Genomic DNA, 25,659 nt, shown 5'->3' with positions numbered 1-25,659 from the left:
ACTGTCATCCCCACCGTGGCACCAGGTCCCACGGGTGCCCCCCAGCTTCACCGGGGCTGACCCCCTTCCGCTGAGGTGGGTCTCGCGGTTGCCGGCATCATCCCATCGGTCGTCGTTCCGGGTGCAGTGCCGGCATCGCCCGTGGCCCCCCAGCACCCATCCCGTGCCCCCCCACCCCAGGGGCTCACCTGGGGCCGCGCTGTGCCGATCGCGGGGGCCGGGGGACGCGCCGCTGACCGGCCCCCGTCCCCGTGCCGCGTCGTCTGCTGCGCCCGAACTGGGGGGGCCAAGGGTCACCCAGGCGCTGCTCCCAGCCAGCCCCGGTGCCGGGAGGGGGCTGCGCGGGGAGGGCCTTAAAGGGCGAGGGGGGTCCGGGCCCCCCGCGACAGGGCCAGGGCCGCGGGCAGGGAGCAGGCAAGGCGCAGGCAGGAGGTCAACCTTTATTAACACCCGCCCCGACGGGTCCTGGCCACCTGCCTTGGCGCGGGCAGGCAGCGGTTGGGTGCGGGGGGCGCGGGCCGGGGGGGGGGCTGCGGACCCCCGGCCCCGGGGGCTGCTGGGCAGCGGCCGTGCGGCTCAGCCCCATCCTGCCCGGGACCCCCGAGCCCAGCTGGCCCAAGACGGGGGTCCCGGGCCACCCCCCCTCCTCCCTGGAGGCACGTCAGCGGGGGGGCAGCGGGGGCCCGGCCCCCTCCTCCTCGCCCTGGGGGCTGCTCAGGGCCGGGGGCAGGAGCCGGGGGGCTGCTGACACCCCCCCCCCCAGCAGACCGTGCTGGGGGCCACGGGGGGGTCCCGGCCCGTTATCTCTTGCTGCTCCTCCGCGTCTCCTTGCCGTTGCTGACGGGGCCGGCGGCGGGGCCGGGGTGGCCGGGCTGGCTGCGGGTGATGCGGCCGCTGGGGGGGTGCGCGGGGGGTGCTGGGGGGGTGCGCCGGGCCCCCCGGGCTCAGCCCGTTCCCGTTCTGGCTGTCGGGGGCTGGAAGCAGAGGAGAGCACCGGGAGGAAGGTGAGGCCGGAGGCAGCCCCCGAGCTGGGGGTGCGGGGTGGCACCGGGGGGGGGGGGGGAGCCCCAGGGTGGGGAGGGGGCTGCGTGACCTACCTGGGGGTGCCGCGGGGGGGCCCTGGCTGGTCTGCGAAGCAGCCGGACTGGCGCTCTCGTTCTGGGCCTGCGGAGGAGACGGAGAAGCCCCGTGAGCCGGGGCAGCCGCTCTCGGGGGACCGGGGGTCCTGCTGGTGCCAGACTGGCCCCCCCCCGCCGCCCCCCCCCCCCCAAACTCACCCCTTTGCTCTGCGACTGCTGCGCCACGTACTCGGGGTTGGGTTCGCTGAAGTTGGGCACCTCGGAGTACACCATGCAGAACCTGCCGGCAGAGGGGGGGGGGCAATGGGGCGTGTCCCCCCCCATCCCTCCCCAATCCCCCCCCCCCCAAGCCCCGGGACCCCCCGTCCTTACTCGCCGATCTTCTGCAGGTCCCCCCCGCGCCCGGTGTAGAGGGTCAGGCAGCCCTTGAAGACGGAGGCGTACCTGGCGGGGGACGGATGGGGGTGTCAGGCCGGGGGGGGGGGGGAAGCCCCGGGGGTCCCTGCCGTGTCCCCCCCCCCCGTGCCCCCCCCGCCTACCCCTTGGTGAGGCGGATGATGTCCCCGGGCTGGATGAGGTTCCCCACATCGTCCCACACCGAGATGTTGATGCTGCCCGTCTTGTCGGCCACCTTGCAGGTCCGCACCTCGTGCCCGTCCTTCGTCTTCGTCACCCGGCCTGGGGGGGGTGGGGGGGGGCGGGAGGGGGGTCAGCCGGCACCGCCGGGACCACCGGGACCACCGGGACCCCCCCCCCCGCCATCGCACCCACCGGTCTCCAGCACGATGAAGATGAGGTTGAGGTTCTTCAGCCCCGGTTTGACGTCCTTCACCAGCGTCTCGGTGCTCATGGTGCCGGCGGGGGCCCTGCGGACGCGGCCGTCACCCCCGGTCCCGCACGGGGACACCGGGAACAACACCGGGAATACCGGGAACACCGGGGGTCGGGGGGAAGGACACCGACCACGGTACCCCCGGGACGAGTCCGCGGGGATCCGGCACGACCGTCCGCGGGGGAAGCCGGGCTGTGCGGCCACACCGGGGACGGGACGGCGGGGGAGAGCACCCCCGGGGACGGGACTCTACCGGGGACACCGGGGTCAGCACCGGGCCGGGACCGAGCCCGGGCCTGCTCGGTGCCCCGCCCTCCCGCCCCGCCACTAGGGGGCGCTCGCGTTTCCCGCCCCGCCTCCCCCGGCGCTGGACACCCCCCCCCCCCCCCCCGCGCGCCCCGACCTACCGGAGCGCCGCCGCCGCGGGCACTCCCGGAAGTCACCGGCCGCCAACCTTAGGCAGCCAATCAGCGAGCGGGGAGGGGCGGAGGATGTCCCGCGCCGCCGGCTAATGGCAGTGCAGAGGGGGCGGGCCTCAGGGGAGAGATAAGGAGTATGCCCCGCCCCCGCCCCGCCCCGCCCGGGTCATAGAGCCCGCCCCGACCAGCGAGTTCCGGCTCCTTGGTGTCTCTCGCCGGCTAGAGCGCCGCTTCCTGCCTGTGGCGGGGCGGGAACTTCCGGCGGGGCGGGGGTTGCGTAGCAGCGCGGCGGGGCCGGGCGGGGGGGAGGCGGTGGAGGCCGCGGCCGCCCCTGAGCCCCGCGGCGTCCCGGAGCCGGCCCGGGCCCGGGCGGCAGGCGGTACGTGAGACCGGGGCCGGACTGGGGGGCTGTGGGGCGGCCGCGGGACCGGGGGGGGGCTGGGGACCCCCCCCGGGGAAGGAACCGGGCTCTGCGGGGTGGCAGCCCGGTGGGGCCGGAGGGTACCCCGGGGGTGGGGGGAGGCGATGCGGCCCCGGCAGCACCGAGAGCGGTGGGGTGGGAGCGGGGAGGTGGCGGGGAGCCGGGGGGGGGGGGTTACCCGGGTCTCGGGGAAGGGTCTTGAGGGCCGCTGCGGCCCTGGGCCGGGTCGCGGGGGGGTCGTGGATGCCGGGTCCGGGCTGGCAGGAGGCCGGTGCTCGTGGGGTGGAGATCGGGCCCGGCGGGGGGGGGGGGGTGGAGCTGGCGGGGATGGGCGTGAAACCCCACCGAGGCCGTGGGGGGGGGGGGAAGCGATGGGGAGGAAGGAGCCCCGAGAGGGGGGCATGGCCCCCGGTGCGGCGGGGTGTTTGTGCTGCCGGAGCCCGTCTGTGCCAGCCTGGCTGAGCCTCGGTCTAGGGGAGAATCTCCTGGCTTTGGTCTCTGGTGGCATGTCCTGCCCTCCCCATGTGTGTGTCCCTGGCTGCTGGAGCCCGAGCGGGCTCGGACGCGCTTGCGGGGCTTGGGTGGCATGTTGCTAAACGGTGGCTGAAAAGGTGGAGGAAAAAAAAATAAACCCCAATCACCGTGGCCTGCGACGGTGCTGGTTCCACCTGATGATGCAGCGTCATAAATATGCCTGGACTTCAGCGGCAGTTCCTCTTCTGGTAGCTTTTGCAGGAAAGACTTTAATTGGGTTGAAAGTTGCTCCGCTGACAAATTATTTGCAGCCTCTGGGTGCTGCTGTAGTGCGGTGAGGATTCAGGCGTCCTGATCCCCAGCGGGGCCGGGATGCTCCTGGTCAAGGAGTGGGGAATCCCCTGCACGAAGCAGCCATGGAAGGAGAGCGCCCGTCGCTCACGACAAAGGAATGTGGGGAACACGCGCAGCTTCCCCGTTCTTGGAGGCCTGACCTTCAGAGCACATCACGCAGCCTGTCTGTCTGTTAGGGGAGGGTAGGGAGCAGAGGGAAGTTGGTAATTAAATGGGATAAGGCTTTATTCACGACGAGGTTTCGCAAAGCAGGCCGTGTTCTGCTGCTCGTCTCAGCTGTAAGCACCTGAGCTCGGTGGCGTCTCGTCTTACAGGAAGCAGGAAGGGCCTTAGCCTTTTTTTAATACAGTTTTAAGTGATAAATGTAAAAATGTCCAAAAATGCAACAGCATCTGATAAACCTTTTTGTTATAATAACAGTAAAGCTGCCTGTGGGAGCTTTGGGGGCTGGGTGTTCATCGTGGCCGGTTCAGCACAGTGGTAACGTCCAGGGATGTTTCTGAGCTGGTTTTATCCTTGTTGCCGAGACCAGCAGATAAAACCAAAGCAGTTTTTCCAATTCAGGCTTCCCTGCTGTCAATTTTTGCAACGCTAGAGCGAGCAGAGGAGTTGCAAGAAAAACTTGGATTTCTGTCAGAAGATCTTAAGGTGGCATTTGGGGAAACTATTTTTAGCAGGATTGCGTAACTTAAAAGCTGAGACTTTACCTACTGGGCAAATATTTCTTTCCCTGCGCGCAGTGCATGCCTGCTGTGCAGCGATCCTGCTGGAAGAGCCTCTCATCCCAGCTTCGATCCCGGCCAAGCAAGGTGGGGTTTTGAGGCGAGCAGAGTCCTGGCCAAGGGCTGGAATTTCCAAAGCAAAGTGCCGCAGGGAGGCAACTGATGTTTAGATCACCGGCTTGGTCGTGTTCAGCCTGTTGGGGAAGGCTGGGATGCATGAGGGCTTTCTAAGACTGGCTGGGGTCTCCAGAGGGACCCTTATTTTTCCCATTTAAATTTAAAAAAAGGCAAGGCAGAGTAATTTTTTATGGGGTTGGAAAACAAGGTAAGGAGTGGTCTGAGATGCGGTGGTGGTTCTGTGTTCTCGTGACTGACTTCAGACCCTTGTCCCCAGGGGAACGTGTATCTGTGTTGGAGGCGTATGGGGCTTGTGTTGCAGGCGCTCAATGGTTTCTGCACAGGTTATTCGGCTTCTTAGGAGAGTTGTAAAGGCTCTTCAGGAAATGCAGGTTTCTCTTCTGTGTGGCTGAAAGCCTGGGTTTGTGTGTGGAGGAAGAGAGGTGTCTTCATCGGGGCCCTGAGAGGGGGTGAAGGGCTGGGCACAGCCTTCCAACTCGTTTTTTGCCATGCTCATTTTTCCTTCCCTTCCCCCCCTGCCGTGATTAGATCTGTCCTGTCTGACCTTATGACTCCTGCATGGCAGCAGCTCTTGGCCCTCGAAGAATGACATTTTAAACCGTAGAAGAGGAAGGGGAAAAGATGGGCCATTGGGAGCATCTCCCTGAAAAGATTAAAACCAGCCCAGCCCTGCCTCTTTGCCACTTAGGGAGGAATTCTGCCACGGAAGGTAAATCAAGTACCTTGCAAAACTTTCTCCATCTGTGCACAGGGGATGAGTTTTAAGTCCTTCCTCCACATACCTGGAGCCTCCGACTCGTGAACGGTTACAGTTACATCAGCAGTTTTACAGAGTGTTGCTTTATATATACTTTCAGGCCTTTTGGTTGGATGCTGCTGATAACTTTGAAGTCATATTTATCTGAAACCTTTGGTTTTGCTCTGTTAACAAGAAAGACTTCTATGTCTTGATGGTCCCCCTGTTGCAGCTGACAGTGCAACATGTATGGCTGTTCTCGCAGCTTGTAGCTGTCTGATCTCTACCCTGGCAGATTTACCTAGAACACTGTTCAGAGATCACAGCTTGCTATTCATGGGTCTGTGCAGGTTCACAGTGAAGGATGCAGCTCTTGCTCTAAAGCTGTTAAAGAACCTTTGTTGTAAATTAATGTCTACAGGGAAATGACAAGATCTTCCTTAAATTTCAGAGGTTTAAAATAAGTCCTGCCAAACTGGCTTAGAAACTGCCCCTGCCTGATTTCTGTATCTCTTATTTCACTTGGTGCTCTAGAAGCAGAAGGGCAGACACTGAAATTCCCAGAGCGCTCTTGAAAGAGCGAGGTTCCCTGTGACTTGCAGGGAAAGCCTTTGTTAACAAAACCCACTGATGAATCTGGAGTTCTGGAAAAGCATCCTAAAAGGCTGCAGAGACAGCTGGAGGCAATGCAAAGCGAACTTCAAACAAACCTAAAGGTAAAAGCGAGCTGTGAGTTGCGCTGCTCAAGCGGTCTCTGCCTGTGTTTTCTCGCTCATCAGTCAGCTTGGTGACTGGCCAACTGCTGGGGCTTCGCAGCTTGTGTGGGCTCCTCGCGGCAGAAAACAGGAAACACTTCTTACTGAATAGGATCTGTGCTGCTCTGCTCTGAGGATGGGATTATTCACCGAGTCTAAAGAGATCCCTCACATCCAAATGCTTTCGACTGAAGGCAGAAACCCCTTTGGTCTTCTCGTGTTATGATGTCCATGTAGCAGCTGGTCTGGCCTCGCTCGGTACAACGGTAGTGCCGATAGTCGAAGGTGGGTCTGACTGGGACCGTGGAGGCTTGGCTGACCTGTGCGGGCCAGGCTGCTGAACTGTCTCAGCGAGGGGCTCAGGTTCTGCCCTGGGCTCTTGGGAATCCTCTCCTCCTGTTTGAGGAGCTGGGACCTCTTGGGGTGCTGCTGGTGGAGGCAGTGGTTCATGGGCGTCCTCCTGCATCCTGGGTCTGCCTTTCTGTGGCAGGTACCAGAGCAGCACATATGCCCTTGTTTAAAGGAACTGCCCAGCATGGTTTCCTTTGGGACAAGGCATCGCTTCCACTTCTAGCAGAGCAGTTAGAGTTGGGAGGGGACAGGCTACTGATGGAGCAGTGATGTGGGATGCTTTTTATAACTGAGTGTGTGTATTCAGACATTTTGCTGGCTGTGACTTACATCTGCTGTTTCTGGGGGGGCGGAAAAAAACGCCAAACATAAACTAGTTTAACTTCAGATTTAGGATGTTCATTTTTTTGTTGTCTTGATGCTGTAAGAAACAAACCAGAAAATAAAAGGCTTGGCAGAGCTGGGTGAAGCTGTGCTGTGTAATTCCAGCATGGCCCCAGCTGTTAACAAGTGGTTTGTTCTGCTTATCTAATGAAGGGACACCCGCCTTGCAGACCCTTGCATCCTTCTCTGTAGCCATGAACGCTCTCCAGACAAACCACTTCTTGTGGCTGCAGGGCCCAGCACGTGCGAGAGGCCCCGTCCCCGTCGGAGCCTGCCGGTGTCTCTGCTGTCGTGGATGAGGAACGTGCAGCCCCCCAAAAGTAGGCTAGGGCCGGGTTCCTGCCTCTGGGCTGTCGGTGGCAACGTCTTCCTCTGGTCTTGCTGCATCTGCCTGTAGACGTGCTGCAGGCTGCGGTAGCATGCTGCGCCGCATTCCTCCGTGATCTCTGGGGTTTGTGAGATGTGTCAGAGCTCGGGCGACAGCTGGGGAGGGCAGCCGGTGCCCGGGCAGCTGGTGGCTCGAGTAGTTTTTAATGGGAGCTTGTACCCCAAGTCACAGGACCTTGTTTAGTTCCTGCCCGGGTTCCTGGTAGGCAGGAGCTGTTGCAGAGAGCTCAAGCAAAATAAAGAGACTTTGCAGTGTCGAAATGCAGCAAGTGGGAAGAATATTCTAAGCTCGAGCAGAAAGAACAAAACCAGAAATGTGTGTTCCTGCCTGGATCTTGAACAGTTCCCCTCTGATAAACCTGGGGCATAGGAACCTGAGGCTTGGGGGGCTGCGGTTCTGTCCACGATACCCGGACCGAGTGTATCCCCCATTCCTGAGGATGATTGGTGACAGCCCTCCTGTGCCGGGGGGGGGTCATGGGCAGGGTCTCACCCTGGTGCTGCAGCTGGGGTACTGCAGCCTCTGCAAGGCAGGTGAGTGCCCTCCTGTTGAAATATTTTTGGAGGAATATAATGCTGTCTTGAGAAAATCTGCCACGAGGTTTCCTTCCCCGACACGAAAGTGGTGCTGACCTTTGAGTGTTCTCCCAGTTGTCCCTGTGTTGTTACATAGCTGTGGGGTTTGGTATATTATTTCTGCCCCTTTGGCAGTCCTGTCTGAGGTGTCAAAGCCCCTTCACAGCACTGTTAGATTGAATTCCTGAGGTTTGGAAGGGCTTGATCTGAAAAAAGTACAGAAAGGAAGTGGCAGGAATTGGGTGGGCAGCTCAGCAGCTCCAGGTCAGGCCACCCTGTCAGAATGTCTTAATAAAGAGCAGGACCTTGATGTTCCTGAAACAATGTGATTTTTATCCCCCCCCACCCCGCCAGAAGTCGTTGCCATGGCTTAGCAACCTGCAGCACCAAACTGCGTTCCCTGAGCTGCTCTCAGTTGCGAAGCAGAGGCTTGCAGTCAGCTGCGATTCTTGATTATGCATTTCATAGGGCTGTAGGACTTGACGCAGCGCCAAGAGAGATCTTGCCATGTTCCTCGCAGGCTGAAGGTAAGGGTGGCTGGAGCGGAGCAGGGGTTTGATCTGATCTGTGGACGTTGCTTATGCTCATCCCACAGCTTTGGAAGAGAGCTGCTGTTTCAGTTCTCTGGCCGTGGAATTGGGGATGGGATGGGTAAAAGCTGTCTTGTGCCGAGCGTGCGCCAGGGAGCAGGCTGTGCTGGAGGCAGGAGGGATGGGGCACCGCGGGGTTTTACCTGGGCTGCTTGGCTTGCTTTTTCAGATGAGCCTTGCCCAGTCTGAGGGGATAATGCCCTTGCCCCGTGGCTGCACACTGGGTCGTCCACCTCCCTGTCACCTCCTTTGCTTGTGTAGGTGCAGAGGTGAAACTGCACAGTGCGATGTGAGCTTGCTGTGCTGAGAGCCGCTCAGCTTTCAGCAGCTGCCTAGAGGAACTTCCCCCCAATTTTTTTTTTTTTTTTTGCTTTCCTTCTTGAGGTGGCTGATTTCCATGGTGAGCTATTGTGCCTCCAGCCTCTTTCACTTAAATCCTTTCAATGCATTGAAAGTATGGAAAACAGGATGAGTTTGTTGGGTCCCAGCTGGGAGACGCTGCAGGCTGGCTGTGCTTTTTTGGTACTGGTAGTGTTGTTTCATGTCGTGGGATTCTGAGGTGCTGCCAGCGTTGGGCACAATGCCTGTAGGTGTTCCTGGGACTATCAGCTGGGCTTTAGTGATCCTGAAGAGCTTCCCAGAATAAGGAATGGCCTTGCTGGGTGGCAAAGCCCTCTAGCCTGATACTGCAGGGGTTAAGCAATAGCAGCTCTTCAACATGTTGTTTGTCCTACCAAAACGGGATCTTGAATGTGGGCAGGGCCTCACAATTGATGTGTTTTCTTCCTATTATACAACCGAGAACAATTGTTTAACCCCGCTTTCCTTTTGATCTTGTTTGCCTGTATGTACTTGGGGAAAAGCTTCCTTTGACTTGTGAAAGGCTTTTTAGAAAAAGTTTGGTTTGTTTTTTTTTTCCTTTAGAAAGTTTTGCTTTCTGGATGTGTGCTAATGTCGAACAGAAGATCAACACTGGAGGAAAAATCTTTATGGGAAGAGCTGTTAGATTTGTACTCTCAATGCTTTTGGCATTTAATTAGCGAATAATGAGTAATATTTTTGTTTTGCCTGTGGCCTCTTGAATCAAAATAGTATGTACTAAAACTTTGTGGATTACAGTCAGTCATTCCTGAATTCTCTGCTAACTGGTTAAAACACTTTGAAGAAACATCTCCGCCCAAAAAAAAGTTTTAGGCCTGGGGGATATTGATTATTTCAGGTGTGGGAGGGACTGCAGTGAGCATGCTGAATCCATCGGGTTTTGTTCCTGCTGAAGGAAACACGGTTTGGAGAAGGAGTGAATTAACTCGTGTCACCATTGTTCCAAAACAAGCACATTAGCTCAACAATGATGTTGAAGTGGGTGGTAACCCTTTAAAGGATTAGTAAGCAAGAATCAAGATACTAGTTGGTGTCGGGTAAATCAAACACAACTCCTTGGTGTTCCCTTTGAGCCTGGAGTGCGGCCCTGCTACGGTACCAGTCTATGCAGAGTTGTGCTGCGGAGCAGTGCTGCTTGAATGCTGCTATATCGCAGAGCACGAAGGCTTGCCGAGCTCTTCCCTGAAACTGGAGTTGCTGTTAGGATTGCTTCGCTGGCTTTTCCTGTGAGTGGAGCGTAAATTACTTTAAAGTGCTGTCTGCTTCTTGGGTATGTGCAATAGCAATTAGAGGCCCTGTCTATTAATGCTGGAGAGGAGCAAACGAGTCACGTTTCAGCTGAGGCTGTTTGAGTGTCTGATCAATTTTTTTGGTGGGGAGGGAGTGCTCCTGCTCCGTGGTGTCATTAGTGGGGTGGTTAATTATGCACATGCCAAGCAGCTTGTGGTTACTGGTGGTGGGCATGCAGGCAGAACTGGTTTGTTGTATCTGCTGCTCTTCACCAGTTACTCTTGATGGAGAAGGTGAAGTCAGGCAGGTGAAGCGACTGTCCTGGCCTGCAGACCAGCACTCTTGTCTGTGCCAGTGGTTTTTAAGTTCATGGCCCATGGATGTTTTAAATGCGTGCAGAAATTCCTGGGAAAGCCACTAAACCATGCAGGCTCATGGCACACAGTCAGGCAAGCCAGATGCCATCAAATTGGAAAGAAGCAAAAGAACAGGCAGAGCAATGCCACGAATCTGATCCTGTGGCCGCTGAGTTGCCTCTCCAGACCTCACGGGTAGCTCTGAGCATGAGACTCTGTGTGTGGCTGAGCCCAGGGATTGCCCGTGCTGGCTGGACTCTGGACCCGGCTTGGTTTTGGTGCTGGCATTTGAAATCAGATCTGCTCTGTCGAGCAGCATGTAACACGGGTGAGCGCGGGGTGTGATTTTGTACCAGAAAAGTCAAGGTAATGATCAGAAAGACCGGGAAGGTCTGACAAGAGTCAAGGCTATAAACGCAGTCACCTGGAACGGTCTGGCCAGGTCTGTGGGGCTTGACAGAGCTGCCGAAGCCCTGTGCAGCGAGGAGAGTGCAGTAGAGAAGGTGGCTGGCCCCCAGCCTGTATCTCAAAACTGAGCGTTTGTTTTTCTCGCTGCCTTCACATCTCTGTAATGCACAGCTCTAACTCCCATCCGTGTGCCTTGCTGGGTGCACAACCCCAGCTGGAGGAGCCATGGGGGATATGGCAGCCGGACCTGCACTGCTGGTGTTTCATTTCCAAAGAAGCTATGGGATGTACGCTGTGCCAGCTCTTCCTTGCCATTAAATCCTAATGGGGCCTGTATCTGAGCAGAGAGCTCATAGTTCCAGATTAGGGCAAAGTTTGGATTTGTGCTCAGCCTGTGTGTCAGCAAGTGCCGGCTTCGGTTCCCTGCCAGGCCCAGCAGTGCAGGGAAGTCGCTTTGGCCAGGAATGTAGAACATGCACTGGGCTTGTTTCTGTCCTGCTGTACTGTGTGGTTTAGAAACTGGGTCGCTGGACATCTAGGTCAGGCAGAGGGACTTTTAGCCAGCTTTAGATTATGCTGCATGTTCAGATTCAATATTGTTCTTGTTAATCTTCAATTTCAGACTGCTTTTCCTTTCTTGTGTGACACTGGGGTCTGTTTATAGCACTGGGCCCCACGACTGCTGGGTGGCTCTCACCTGGAGCAGGGTGGCCATGCACTGGGCACTCATCTTGAGTATGTGGCTTGCAGGGGCCCAGCAAGTTCATCACAGCTGCTGACCGTGCTGTGCTCTGAAATGCACAGACTTCAGATGCCAGAGGATGTCGTGAGCCACAGTGAGCGGTGCTGGCAGGAGGGCAGGCGAGTAATCACCCAGGCTTGGCAAGCTGCCCCTGGCCAGCTGGGCTGCACTAACTGGGTCGCTTGCAGGACATCAACAGACTGTCGCAGCTCTGCACACTGACTGTCGTTGGGCTGGTGAATCCTCTCCTGTTGTACGGGAACAGGCTGCTGTCACCGGAGCCAGCTCTGGTTGCTGACATGAGGCTTTCCCGTGAAACTTCCATTGTGTCAGGTCAGTTAGGAGCTGCTTTAAAGCTGCAAGGCACGGACATGGGCACAGCTTCAACACTGATGACTCTTCTGTCTTCAATCTGCTTGTCAGACCGGAGATCTGGCTGAGCAGAGCCCTTTTGCCTGCGTCCTGGTGCCAGCCCTGATCCTATCCGAGCAGCCTCCTCACCTGGTCTGGGTGATGGAGCCCAGCAGATGCCTTCAGCAAAGCGCTTCAGCCAAACGTCAGTCCCCCTGCAGAGCCCCTGCGCTCCCTCCCAGGTACGGACGGGGCAGCTTCTGCTGTAGCTCTGTCCCTGGTCTTCTGCTGTCCCAATGGCAGTGCTGGCAGCCTCTTTCCTTGGTGTGACCTGGACTCCTGGGAGCAGAGGCCATCTTAAATGGATGCAGATCTTGGGGGCTGGGAGCCAGTTGCTGCAAAACTTTGACTTCTTTAGGCTTCTGGATCACTTTTTTTTTTTTTTCCACCTGGAAACTTTCCAGCAGCAGCAAGACTGCTTCAGAAACTGTGCAGCCCCCCCAAGATGTTACGTATTTACTCACAGCAGGGAAATAGAGACAACAAAGCGTGGTGCCCCAGAACACACACAGTGCAAACCAGTGAGAAGATTGCTGGTGTCCTGGCTCCCATGCTGGGCTTTAACTGCTACAGAACAGCCCCTCTTGCATCCATATGTTGTTTTCTCTCCCTTTCCTCCCCTCCCCCTTGCTTTCTGGTTTTAATTCTATTTCTTTTGGCTCACAAAGCTGATGAAATTAGGAAAGATTATTAAAAACACCATTGCTCACAGAACAGGTTTCTTTTGAGCTATCCCAGCTGCAAAGCGGCTCTGGTATCTGTTGGCAACACTTTTATTGGAAATAATGAGAAAATAGTGTCTTTTTTTCCCTGAGAACCAGGCAAAGCCTGAACGCTGGAGACTTCCAACACAGGCTAATTAAGTTTGATTTGTTTTGTTTGTTTGTTTTTAATTTTTTTAAGGGATTCTGTCTGGTCTTCTGTATTTCCACAGAAGGGATGGGCTTCCCTAGTGAACTGGCACCAGATACTGGCTCAGATGAGGGGCTGGCTGTGTAGACCTGCTAAAAGGAGGGCAGGCAGCAGAGCTGGCAGATGCTGCCAGCAGCTGGTGTCCCCGGGGAGAAGCTGGACACCTTTGTGTTTGAACACAAGGCCCTGGGGTGGTCGCTGCTCTTCATCCAGTCCTTGGCTTTACTGACCGTTGTGCTCTGATTTTTCCAGGCGTATTTTTTGCCATGTGTTTAGTAGGTAGGTGCTGGCTCCGCTCCTGTGATCATGTTGTTCTCACTGTTGTCATTTATTGTCTGCCTTGGACTGGGTTGGTTTATCTCAGTGAGCTCTAGCTGTGAGTGCAGAGTCATCCCCATCGCCTGTTCTGCCTGGCATAGCTGTGTGGGTCGAGGTGGGTTGGTGCCTCTTTCAGACCTTCACCTTCTCAGGCTCGGGGTGGCTGGGGGCCTGGGGAGTTTTGTAGCCAGTGCATCGTTTACCTGGGTGAAACTCGCTTCCCTTCCAGTGCTGTTGTCTGCCTCTGCGCTGGTCCTTGCTCGTGTTGCTCACACTCGTACTCATCAGCTCCTGGGAGTGAGTCAGTGTCTCCCGACAGCCTGGCACGCTGTTCACATGGTGCAGGTGGAGGTGTCTGCTCCTGTCCTGGGACCTGCAGCCAAGAGCGTGCTGTAAGATCTCGTGGAAGATGCTGCTTTCCCAGCAAAGCTGTCTAGGGCCAGGCCCTTTCCAGGTTGCTCTGGATCCTTGCCTATGCCCAGGTGTGCTTGTAGCCTGAAACAGCTGTTGACTGAGGAGAGCTGGCTGTGTGGGTCAGCAGGAGCATGGAAGTACAATCCTGCGAGCTCCAGATGACTCAGCCTCCTTGTGCCGGTGGAGTGGAGATCTCCTTCGGAGCCGGTAGATGCTGGCTTGCTCCACAGACTGTGCCTGGAGCAGTCAACCAGGCAGAAAGCTTGGCTCAGCCGGAGTGTCTGGGATCCAGCGGCTCGAACATATTGTGGCAAAAAGGAGGGAACATGTGAACATGTGCTCTGGGGGCTGTGGAACAAATCCTCGGGCTCCCATGCTGACTTTTTTTTTTTTTTTTCCCCCAAGGAGGAGGGGGAGCTTTTTTTAAGCCATTAATTTTCCTTTTGTCAACAGAAAAAAATTTTTCAGCAATTTTCCTCTGGGGGCAGAAACAGTTAGTTATCGTGCTGGAAGACAGCACAATATTACCACGGAAATCTTATCTATATGCTTGCTGCTAACCTGAAAGATGGGCAGATAAGCTTTGGGTCAGAGGAGCCCCAGCCTTGCTCGCTGTGATCCTGTACCGCCATTTGAAGGGCGGAGGTAAGCTCATGCCAGACAACTGAGTGAAGCCCCTGTCTGCCCAAGATTTGGAGCAAAACTGCAATGTGTTGGGTATGTGGGAATGAATGTCCTGTGACCAGAGTAGGGGGAGTTGACAGTGACGGCCTGCCTTAACTTTTAGATGTCATGTTTGCCTATTTAAATGGTGGGTTTGTGGGGAGGATGGAAGAGCTGCACAGGTCGGGGCTTGCGATGAGATGCAGTTGAGGAGCTGGGGAATCCCTGCCCTGGCGATGAGACAGGCTTGGGGCTGTCCTCGGTGCAGCACTGCTCTAACCAGCTGGGGAGTGAGTTGTTGCCTTTCTCTTTCCTGTCCTCTACTTCCCCGAGGGCTTATTAGGAACCTTTGTCTCTGCTGGTGGATGCTGAGGAGGCTTTGGGTAAGGGTAGGAAGTCAAAGTGCTTTTGACTTGTTAATTACTGATCCTCTCTGATACCATCAAGCCCTTGTTGCTATGTAGATCTCTTCTGCGTTGAGCAGTGTGCAGGCACTTGAAGTCCCCAGGCCAAGAAGATGACAATCTACAAAGACAAGGCAGGAGCGTGATGACAAGGGTAGCAGGGAAAAAGTGTCTTATCCCAGCTTTTCTCTGTAATTTGGGCTAAAGCCCAGTTCTGTGACTGGCCTCTGATCTGTGTGAGCTATCCCCTCTCCCTGCCCAGCCCTAGGGAGGCTGATGGTGCTGGGGTCAAGAAGCTGTGCGTATTTGGAGAGGGCAGGATTGGGAAGCTCATTCGCGTAAATCAAGTATAATCATAGGTCGCAGTTGCTGTTTACTGGAGAAGCAATTTCCTGTAACTGGGTTTGTCTGGGTTCCTGCTCAGCCTTCACTCCCCTGTATTGTGTCTTGCCCGCGTTGCAGATGGTTTGGCTTGACTTCACCCTGGTGTCTGACTGCCTCTGGAAGCCCTTCCAGGAAAGGTATTTTCTAAGCTCTTTGTGCTTCGGTTCAGCACGTGATGGATCCCTGCAGCCCGCGAATCATCGCTCTTGCTGAGTAGCACTGTGCAAGTAGGGCTTGCTCGTATTAGCTATGTGATACCTTCTTTGGGGCCATCCTGCAGGTTGCTGAGCCCAGGGAAGAATGAGTGTATCCAGTATCCTGCGGGGCCAGGTCAATAATTCACCTCTGGATCTAGCAGGAGGGAGACTGGGTTGCCAGCTCCATCTCACTTGAGCGTTTGTAGACACTTTCAGCTCTCCTGTTTCTGCTTCATGATAGCAGCAGGGTGCTCCTTGCTTCAGTGTGCTGGCAGAGCCCCACAGATGATCTCTGGCAGAAGGGGGAACAGCTGGGTCAAGGAATGAGAAGAATTCAGAGGCGCTCAGACTCGTGCAGGTGCTGAAATTTTTCTGGAGGAAGTTTTGATGTGGCTTCTGTTTGGCAGATGGCAAGGCTGGCTTTCGGTGTTCATGTTTTGCCCTCCGCTTGGCTCTTTCCTGAGTGGATGTGAAGATGTTTGGTGTCTTGCCCCGCTGTTTGTTGGAAGGTTGACATTGGAATTTGGAAGTGTGGAAGCAAAAGACAAAGAAAGCTGAGTTGCTAGGGAGTGCGGTTCTGAAGAAGCGGTGCCCAGCGCAGTTCTACTTCGATACCTGAGTGCCTGTGCAGGAGCAGGTGCTGTGTCTCCTGAGCAGAAGGAGAGGGCAGGCTGCTCCTGGAGTTGCTCACACATTCAGAGGCACATTAAGACACCAGAGCATGAACCAGTGCCTGAGCACTGAGCAACAGAGGTCAGTGTGGTTCCAGCTGCAAAGTGAAGCACCTCTGTGGGGGACTAGCAGGCTGCATGGGTGCTGTGGCTCAGCTGGCAGCCAGGAGCTGTTGTGCGGGGTTCTCCACATCCGTGTTTGCCCTTCCAGTTGGTTTGAACCCAATGTAAATGTGTTGGAGGTGCTGAGACTTGCAGTGCAAGTGGCTCATGAAGGGATGGGAAGGAATTTGGGTCCCTTCCCAGTGGAGGAGGGCAGCATCTGTCCAAAGGCGTGGGAAGGTTTAAGAGCAACCGATCCTAGTTGCTCAGAGATCGGTTCTCCTTCCAGCCTGCAGCCGTTAATCGTGTTATCTGAATTGCAAACGCTGACACAGGGACTTTCCCCACCCCAGCCTCTGTCAGAGGAGTCCTTTGTCTGTGCCTGCTCTGTGGAAGCAAAGGATCCATCCACACGTGAAGCTGATTTATTGTCTGACTTTCAGTGTCCAGTGAGTTGATTTAAGTCCCTCCCTGCTGCCCATTGACTTGGGGAGGGTCCCAAGGGCCAACCATGAAGCCATTGCATTACCTACAGCCTCCCTTTGTGTCCATCCATCACCTTCTCTCCTCCCTCACTGCTCTAGCTGAGCAGACGCAGTGGTTTCCACAACCAGCTCTGCTTGCTATGTCTGTCTAGAGCCAAAGCTCTTTCAGCTGTGAAGAGCTGGCTGGGGAGGTACCTGGCGTTGTGCAAGCAACTCGGCCGAGGTGCAGGAGCTGGTGCTGGAGCTGTCTGGAGCTGGGTGGCCACATCTGGCTGCAGAGCAGCAGCAGGGTGAGTTCCTGCCTGCCCTCCAGAGCAAGTAGATGCTCCTGGTGTTTGCACAGCTGGAAGTGCTGCCATGCCACGGTCTCCTCACCGTGTGGATGGTGGTTTCGGAGCCTCATGTGGCATCTGCATGCCGTCGTACAGCTCCCGTCCCTCCTGGCTCCTGTTTGTGTTTGGGGTAGGGACTCCTTTATCTGGAGTCAAGTGCAGCATATGGCTGTGGCGGTTTGTCACCGACTTTGATGTTGGTGAGAATGGGAGAGGAGGAGCTGGCTCTTTAGGGACAAGCCACAGAGGAACCAGTAACTGCCGGTGTGCCAGGGCAAAGCTCAAGGTCGGCCTCTGGCAGATAGTGTAAGAAGTTGGTGAACGGTGTTACCTAGGAATGCCTTCCTCAGCAGGGAGGGGTGAGGACTTGGTGCCTGAGAGGCTGCTCTCAGGGCTGCATGCCCTCCGTGCTGGAAGCAGAGGCCCCAACAGCTTTGGCAAGTCATGGGGGGCTCCTCGTCCAGGCGCTGGAGCACCCAGCTGAGGTCACGCTTTGCTGCAGATGGTGTTGGGCGTCTTAACTCTGTGTCTGCTTGGCCGAGTGGGAAAGCCACTGGAGATGGCAGCAGAGGACAACACCTGCAGCAGGCAGCTGGGGTGCCAGGAGCCGGCGGGCCTGCTGTCCCCAGGGAAGGAGCTGGTTCCTCCGCAGCCGATGTGGCGAGGCTGGTGGGTGTCTGGCTGCACCCAGGAACGGTCCCTGGCACACATCCCACTGCTCAGCCCATGGGACTGGGCTTGCTCTTTAGAGGTGCTCCTGTGCTGTCCTCTCATCAAACTGAATAGAACTCTGGGGAAAAAAACAAAACAAACCAACCAATAAAAAAAAAAAAAAAACAAACCCAAACCAAAACCCAATAACCAGCAAGAAGAAAAATTGCAGCAGAATTAGTAATAACATGTGTGGGAGAGAAGCAATGCCAGCAGCACGTCAAAACGGAGGAGTTCAGCACACACAAACGGGGTTGAGACCGCTTCCCACTGCATGCTCCTCCATATGGCACTTGACTGTGAGCTCCAGCCATGCCTGGGGCTACCGCAGCTGGTCACACTGGGAGGAGAGAGCAGGAATTTGGGAACCAGGATGCTGTGAGGGCCAGGACCTGCTCTGTCCAGACACCACGGGATGCTCAACTGCTGCTAACTGCTCTTCTTTTTCCCTCCACAGGGTTCTGGCATCGGTGATGAGCAATGGGGTATGATGTAGCACGTTTTCAGGGGGATGTTGATGAAGACCTTATATGCCCCATCTGCAGCGGGGTCCTGGAGGAGCCAGTTCAGGTAGGTTTCTGTCTGAGCACTGACTGTGGCTACTGAAAGCCTCCGATTGCAGCTCCAGACTTCTAGATGTCTTGATCAGATGATGGGCGCCGCACACAGCGTGTGCATTAGGTGAGCTCAATGGATTCTTAACTTTCCTACTAATGGTTTAAGCTAACAGCACGGGTAAGGAAGCAGCACCAGGGATAAAAGTCTGCGGTTGTGTGAGTTCTGGTGGAAATGAACTAAAGTTCTGGGTTTGGGGGGTGTCCTGGGGTCAGCAAGGAGGCGGGAGGAAGGGATAAGCTTGTGTGGGGTCAGGTTTCCCTTACTCTTTCATTCCTGACTCCCTTCTTAACTCTACCAAAGCTCAATGCAGCTGCATACCAGTGATGGTGTCCCAAGGCAGAGATGGCAGCAGCTATGCTAAAACCTGTCCCTTGCTTATGGCTTCATGCTTGGTTGACCCTCTCTGCTTCCCTGCACACATGCTTCCTCCATGCTACAGAGCTGATCTGTTTTACTTGCCATTGGGAGCCTGGCTCGGCTCTCCTGCCACCAAACGTAGCTTGGAGGATGGACAGACCACAGCCCTGGTACCAGCACGCTGCTCTGCCCGGGCCTGGCACAGCTGGGTTGTTTGGTGGATCCTCTGGCTCACTCTGCAGCTTGTGCAGCCGCTTGGGGAAGGAGGGTGTGCACGGGGAGCTGCTGCTTCCACCCCTCCCTCCGCTCGCTGTGAAGCGGAAGGGCTGTTGGACGGGGCTTTCCTGTCAGCTCTGTTATTACAAGCTCTTCCAGTGCAGCGTTGCTCCGGAGCACTGGCTAGTCTCCAGCCCTCCTGTGCCTCTCGGTGCTGGAAGGGCTGTATTTGTCACTGTGTCCTGCGAAGCCCTGTTACCTGCGGAGAGGTTAGTGGGGGCTTTTCTAGCCCCCTCACCAGTGCTGACCAGACTGGAGCACTGCTGGCTGAGCGGAGCTGGCTGCTACATGGGACTTTGTCCCCCCCCGGTCCCTGCCCCTTCCCTTCAGGGTCTGCATGCCACCGGAGGCATTCCTACACTGGCCGAGCTGTGGCCATGTGCTGGGTAGCTCAGTACCCTCTGCATAAATCCAGCTTCATTTGAAATAGAACGGATTAAAATAAAACTGAGCTAATCTGAAACGTGTGCATAATTATTGCAGTTTCATCACTTAATAATGAAACACATCACAAAAGCTGTGGTTTTTGCTGTGCTGGTAAGCTGCCCGATGGGGATCCCAGAGAGGCTGGAGCTGTGTGCTGTAGCCCACCCTGTGCAGGTGGGCTGGGATTGTGTGGAACTGCAATCTATTGTAGTTAAAATCATGGGTTTGCACCTTCCAGCTATGTGAATCTGTTATGTCAAACAAGCTTTGATTTTAAAAAGTCTGTCAACATGTGAACACGATCACAGGCCATTGCATAAAACAGAGGGAAAGTTGCAGCTTTCTTAAGCAGGTTTATTTAAATCTTCTTTTGAGAATGTGATATCACAAATTCCCTTGTTCCCAGGCTTTTCTCAAGCGTGTTTAACAGCCTGTCTGTTGGATGCCAGCCCTCCTGCTCCTGCCAGCACCGCAGTAACTGGAGTTGTGATGAGGCTGAGTTTGTAGGTAGGCACAAGCTGTGCCCTCTGACAAGCCTTGGTTTGAAGGGAGCAAATTCCTGAGGACTCTTTCCTTGTTCCTCCCTTCCAGTGCAGTCCCTCTGCCTGGTCAAAGCAGGGCCATCTCCAGTGATACCTCAGAGGGCTCAAGGCTGTATCCAGCCCTAAGATTTCAGTATCTCCAAGGATGGAGATTCCCCAGGGCCCATCCCTGCGTTACGGGCACAGAGTGACCCTCTGTGTGCAATAGCCAGTGAAACTGGTGTGATTCTTCTGTCGCATCTCCAGTCTGCACTTGGTGACGCTGGGGTACCCCGATCACTAAACTTCAGTGGGGTGGGCATGGGCTTAAGAGGATAAAACACCACAAGGGGAGCAGAGAGGCTGGCTTTGTGGAAGACAGTGGAAAGCTGAAGCCTCGTAGAGTGGGACTTCAGGAAAACGTGAGGGAGAGGAGGGTCTGTACCTGTGCCAGAGCTCAGCACGTGCTGCCTTGTCTGACGCAGGCTTCGCTGCCTGCTGGCTCAGAGACACTGTGCTGGGCCGGTTGGCTCAAGCTGCGTCACCACAGGGGCTGCACTAAAACTCCCCAGATGGTCCTGTAGCTTGAACGGGTGAATCCTAACCCACCGTACATCCTGTAATCGTTGTCTGCCTTTGTCGGCTGGTACGAGGCAGCCTGCAAGGCACTGTGCGCTGGGGGAACAGCTCGTAAGTGAGATTTAGCCCTGAATGCGTCTGACCTTCCTGTAACTCCGGGTTTCTGCTCTGTGGAAGAAAGCTCAGTGTTGTCCAAAGAGCTGGCATCTGTCCTGCTCCCCCTCCCCAGTCTTAATGCTCTTTTCAATTGCAGCTTGAACGCAAGAGCAGAGCCCAGCTGTGTAAATACAGTGAAGTAATGTTCTAATCTGCCCTGGAAAAATGTTTAAATTTAGCATCCCGATCTGTCTTGCCCCCTCAGCCCTTTCAGGAGGCAGCATTACCTGGGATGGAGCAGAGCAGGAGCACTGCTCTGAGGGGTCCACGTTCTGTCCCAGGGAGCTGATCTGCTTGCAAGACACCATGTGTCGGGGGGGGGTCAAAGAGAGTACCTTGTTGGGGCTGGGCACACAAAACCGGGGTGGATGAAGGTGGGCACCTGCTTTTCCAAGGGAAAGGGAGGACGGCTCTGCAGCAGTGCCTCTTGTGTTGTAGCGGAGGGTATCATGTGCGGCTCTGGTCTTTACAGGTGTGGCTTTTGGTGTCTCATTCCCCTGCGCGGGCGTTGTGCCTGCTTGTGTAATGGAGGTGCTTCTTCGCTTTGCTTTCCTCGCCCAAGGCAGCACATAGCTGCTGTGCACCCCTTGAAGACCGAGAGCCTTTCTCTGGTCAAGGTTGTCCTCCACACACGAGCCAGCAAACGCTTTCCCACCGGGTCTGAGTAACACGTGGCTGTTCTCTGCCCCACCGCAGGCTCCTCACTGCGAGCACGCCTTCTGCAATGCCTGCATCACCCAGTGGTTCTCCCAGCAGCAGACGTGCCCTGTGGACCGCAGCGTCGTGACGGTTGCCCACCTCCGCCCCGTCCCGCGGATCATGCGTAATATGCTCTCGAAGCTGCAGATCACTTGCGACAACGCTGTTTTCGGCTGTACGGCAGTTGTGCGACTTGACAACCTGATGTCTCACCTCAATGACTGCGAGCACAATCCAAAGCGCCCGGTGACTTGCGAGCAGGGATGCGGGTGAGGATGGCCTTGGGGGGCTCTGCCACAGAGGGTGGGCAGAGCAGGAGCCACAGGCTCAGGGAAGGAAACCGGGGTTTGGTGCCTGACACCCTTTTGCCCCATGGGTGCAGAGCTCTGGGGGTGGCAGGGCTTTGAAGGCCATGGTGCTGCAGAAAGGGTTGGGAAGGATTTTTAGTCAAACCCTTTTCTTATTAAACTTGGTTCAAAGTCCCTGGCTCTTCAGCTCGTTGCTGGGGCTTAGGTGTCAGTCGGCTGCTGGAAATGGGGTACCGGAGCCTTTGTGAATCCGCCCAAAGCTATTCCAGCCCCCTGGCACAAGTTCCAGCATGAGCTCTGCTCCCTCCTACGCATCACCAAAAGCCGGGAGCGGTGGGTGGCTGGTCTGGCCTTGGCAAATGTGCTCTTGGTGCCGATATCTTTCCCACTCACGTGTTGTAAGCATCCAGCCAGGTGCTGACTGACTGTTGGCTTGGAGACTATCAGATCTCCTTGGATGAAGTCAGAGACTGGATCAGGCCCATGGGCTGCCTAGTGTGGGACCTGATTCTGAGCCCTGATCACTTTGGAGGAGGAAAATCCCCATCGCCTGCTGACCTGGTGGTGGTTTGTTCACATAGCTCTCCCCCAGACCGTTTGGCCCGGCCCTGAGACACAGCAGGGAATGGGCCTTCCTACACCTATTGGAGGTTACGACGCTGGGCTTCCCGGGCCTCTTGGCAAGTCCTCCAAGACTGGATTTGTTCTGGAGACTGTTTACGTGCTTACACCAAGTGCTCTGGTCTGTAACTTTCCCTAACATGGGGCCTCCACCTTTTTTTTGTAACGCTCCACAGCTTGGAAATGCCCAAAGATGAGCTGCCAAACCACAACTGCATCAAGCATTTGAGATCTGTGGTGCAACAGCAGCAGACGAGAATCGCCGAGCTGGAGAAGACCTCGGCAGAGCACAAGCATCAGCTGGCCGAGCAGGTAGGTCCGTGTGTGCGAGGGGCTGTCTCGCAGGGGGGTCTCTCATGGGAAGGGTCAGTCTCGCCTGCTTGGACACCAAACGTCAGAAAAGTGTTGTGGACAAAGAAAGCGGCTGCAGACCAGCCCGAGCTGAGCGCAACCAGGGCTCTGCTGCTGTTCTGCACCTCTGTCGTCCATCTGCTGGAACAGTAGCTGAGCCGAGGGGCAGGGATGTGTTCCCCCTGCCGCTGTGCTGGGGTCTGGTCTCATGGTGGGTAGCTGCAGTGTTGACTCCGTTTTGCAAACCCTGCTCTGTCCTGCCTGTTGCAGAAACGGGACATTCAGTTGCTGAAGGCTTACATGCGTGCCATCCGCAGTGTCAACCCCAACCTGCAGAACCTGGAGGAGACCATTGAATACAATGAAATCCTGGAGTAAGTGCTGGTTCTCATGCTGATCAGGGAGGAGCTGGGGAGCCCTGCGTTGGGGTGCAGGTGGAGCTGGGCGTCTGCCAGCTTTGCTGATGGATTTGAGAGGGGGTGAAGTGCCTTCCGAGGCAAGAAGAAAATGCTTCACAAAAGCAAGGGGTCAGTTGCGGGGTGTTTGTGCTGGGGAGCAGCACGTGAGCTGCTTGCACAATGGGTTCAGAGCATTTTTATTCTTCCACCTGCATCCTGCCCATGAGCAGGAAGCTGCCAGATTCCTTCCTCCTTGTGAGAAAGGCCAGAGGAAGCAGCTTCTCATCTCATCCTTTCTTCCCCTCCCTCTGGGGAGGGAGTAGCAGAGCTGAATGCCGCAGCCGGGTCCCATTTCGGGGTGAAAACGGGAGGGATATGTGGGGAAATGGAGGCATTCCCCATCCAGCTTTGCTCCCGAGTGTGGAGCAGACCAGAGGCAGAGCAATTCCCTGCTTTTGGTGGGAGCCACCGAAAATGCACAATACTGACCACTTTGTCCCCGTGTCTGTCACCAGGTGGGTGAACTCCCTGCAGCCGGCCCGGGTGACACGGTGGGGTGGAATGATCTCCACGCCGGACGCGGTGCTGCAGGCCGTCATCAAGCGCTCGCTGGTGGAGAGCGGCTGCCCCACGTCCATCATCAACGAGCTGATCGAGAACGCCCACGAGCGGAACTGGCCGCAGGGCCTGGCCACGCTGGAGACCCGCCAGATGAACCGGCGGTACTACGAGAACTATGTGGCCAAGCGCATCCCCGGCAAGCAGGCCGTGGTGGTGATGGCCTGTGAAAACCAGCACATGGGCGAGGACATGGTGCTAGAGCCGGGACTGGTGATGATATTTGCACACGGAGTGGAGGAAATCTAAGGACTTTCAAAGAGAAATGCTTCGTGATGATGAGGGAGAGGAGGGGGAAGGTGCAGAGGTGGAGACTGGGGGTAGCCAGTCAAAACTGCTGGTGTTCCCTAGTCACCGACATGGTTTTCTTAGGGCACCGTTCCCTTGAACCTCTCGCTTCCTAGCTGAAATGATTCAATGCCTCTGGTAAATACTGCTCAAACACTTGGCCCAGCAGTGACCACACACTGCAGCCCCTCCATGTTCGCCCCTTGCAGATCAGCTTCTCCCGTTCGATGTCTTTTGAGGAGAGAAGGAGCAACCGCTCCACACGTACTGCCAGACTCCTCAGACCCAGCCTGCGTTTTGGGTGCTGGTGCCTCTCCCAAAGCCTGGCTCCTGGTCCAGCCCAAACCCAGAGGCCTGGCTCGGCTCTTGCTGTGAATGGACCCCGCGGCCCCTGGCAGCTCTCGCTTATCCGGTGGCCGAATCCTCCCTGGGCTTTCTCTCCCTCTGTGGATTTTCTGCCTCGCTCTCCGGCGTCTCTCTGCCGCCGTCTTTCCAAGCCTTGCCTCCGACCTTCCAGTACGGCGGCAGCAGCGGGGTCCGCTCCCCCTTCCTCCTGCGGGTTGGGGAAGGGGCTTGGCTGGGGGAGTCCCTGAACTGGGCGCTGTCAGTGTCACCCCCCGGGGTCCTGCTCGACCCTGCAGCCGCCCGGAGCCAAACCAGCTGGGGATGAGCCCCCGGCACCCGCCGAGGGCTTGGGCCCTCCACCGCACGGGAGGGGCTCGGTGTTGGGGACCAGCCTTTCCCCCCGCCGGCACGGCACCCTGCAGACCTCGGGCCCCTCTCTCCGTGCATGCCCCAGCCCCTCTCCTCCCCGGGAGAGGCCGGATCCCCACGCTCGCCCCCCAGTCCCCCAGCTCGCAGCCCCCCCCAGGCGTCTCCCACCCTCCCACCTTGCCCCGAGACGCCGTCCTGCCCTGTGTTTGCCGGTGTTTGGCTCCGCTTCCTCTGCTGTTACTGCTGTTAGTTTTCCAGACACTTGTGATTGTGGTTCTGTATTTTTTTTATTTGTACTTCTTTTGGCCTTTTCTTGTTTTTATTCCCACTCCCCCTTTCTTATTTTATTTTTGAAGTACCATGGACAGGCGCCTCAGAACCTGGTTACGTTTACTTGTTGGGAACTTAATTTATTTGCATTTGTTTTGTTGTTTTTTACAGTACTTTCTCCTCCAGTGTCTGTACCGCTCGGATCCGGCCGCAGCTGGGTCCGGTGCCTGGCCGGCCTGGCAGGAGGCAGGGATTTAAGTGATCAATAAACAGCGTTCTGGTTGCTTTATCAGTGTCTCGGTGCCTTGGGGGGGTCTGCGCCTGCTCCCCAAAACCCCCTGCCAGGGGGGGTGTTTGGCAAAGGGGCTCAGTCCTATGTGAAAAATGGGTGGGTTTGTGGGAGTCCTCCCCATCTCGGGGGGGGGCCATGGGGTCCCTCCTGTCTCTTTGTGTCGCTGAGATCAATAAACGCCTTTCCTGGGTGCTGCCGTTGTGGGTCCCCTCGGCTGGGACCCCCCCCCCCGGGACGGACAGGTCCTGCCACTGGGGTCCGTGGGTTGTCCCCTGTACCCGGCTCTGCAGCCCCCCCCCCCCAAGGTGTGGTCCCCCAAAAGGAGTAGCCCCCCCCGTCCGAGCCCCGCTGTCAAAAGAGCGGGTACCGGGGTTGGGAAGCCCCCCCCGACTTGTGACCCACCCCCCCCTCCCACCGCGGCCCCGTTCTGCGGTGGCCTCCGCAAAAACGCGGTCAGCGTCACGGACAGGATTCGAACCTGTGCGGGGAAACCCCATTGGATTTCGAGTCCAACGCCTTAACCACTCGGCCACCGTGACTCCCGCGCCACCCTCCGCCGCGCTCCGCCTAGACCGGGCCCCGCCGCCGCCCGCCCCGCCCCGCCCCGCCCGGTACGCTGCTCCCGGCCTCACACCGCCTCCCCACCCCTCCCGGTGCCCCGCCGCCGTTCCCGGCCCCGCTCACACCCCCCGCCCCGGGACCGCCCGACCGGGCCGCCTCCCCCGCGGGGAGCTGTGTGTGTGCGTGTGTGTGTGTGCGGAGTCGGCGGGGGGCGTCACCGAGCCCCCGACCCGTCAGGGTCCTCCACGGCCCGTCCTCGCCGGTACC

At 56.8% G+C, this 25,659-nt stretch overlaps 2 protein-coding genes and 1 non-coding gene across 9 annotated transcripts; 1 reads left to right on the top strand and 2 right to left on the bottom strand.

Moving 5' to 3' along the window:
* Positions 1 to 684: 684 nt before the first annotated feature.
* On the bottom strand, positions 685 to 2,185 carry NABP2 (nucleic acid binding protein 2). The gene is given in 7 exon segments (XM_052810200.1): positions 685 to 911; positions 913 to 974; positions 1,098 to 1,164; positions 1,278 to 1,359; positions 1,452 to 1,523; positions 1,619 to 1,757; positions 1,851 to 2,185. Coding segments are annotated over 7 exon segments (612 nt in total). The 5' UTR covers positions 1,930 to 2,185; the 3' UTR covers positions 685 to 800.
* Positions 2,186 to 2,567: 382 nt separating this feature from the next.
* Positions 2,568 to 24,828, top strand: RNF41 (ring finger protein 41). Of its 7 annotated transcripts, XM_052810181.1 has the most exons (8): positions 2,588 to 2,709; positions 4,968 to 5,148; positions 5,710 to 5,891; positions 17,797 to 17,909; positions 20,969 to 21,240; positions 22,077 to 22,212; positions 22,522 to 22,625; positions 23,165 to 24,828. In XM_052810181.1, the coding sequence occupies exons 4-8, from the start codon at positions 17,820 to 17,822 to the stop codon at positions 23,514 to 23,516; spliced, it is 954 nt and encodes a 317-aa protein (XP_052666141.1). In that variant the 5' UTR covers positions 2,588 to 2,709; positions 4,968 to 5,148; positions 5,710 to 5,891; positions 17,797 to 17,819; the 3' UTR covers positions 23,517 to 24,828. The 7 variants fall into 7 exon arrangements, with proteins under 7 accessions (XP_052666140.1, XP_052666141.1, XP_052666142.1 ...); XM_052810182.1 differs by lacking the exon at positions 5,710 to 5,891; XM_052810180.1 differs by lacking the exons at positions 4,968 to 5,148; positions 5,710 to 5,891 and having other exon boundaries at positions 2,568 to 2,709.
* Positions 24,829 to 25,288: 460 nt separating this feature from the next.
* Positions 25,289 to 25,370, bottom strand: TRNAS-CGA (transfer RNA serine (anticodon CGA)). The gene has a single exon. It is a non-coding gene; the product is annotated as a tRNA-Ser (tRNA).
* Between the last annotated feature and the right edge of the window lie 289 nt (positions 25,371 to 25,659).

This window comes from Harpia harpyja, chromosome 15, assembly GCF_026419915.1.
Source record: "Harpia harpyja isolate bHarHar1 chromosome 15, bHarHar1 primary haplotype, whole genome shotgun sequence".
NCBI lineage: Eukaryota > Metazoa > Chordata > Aves > Accipitriformes > Accipitridae > Harpia > Harpia harpyja.
Note: the sequence above shows the minus strand (reverse complement) of the source record. Positions and strands in the feature narration are given on the sequence as shown.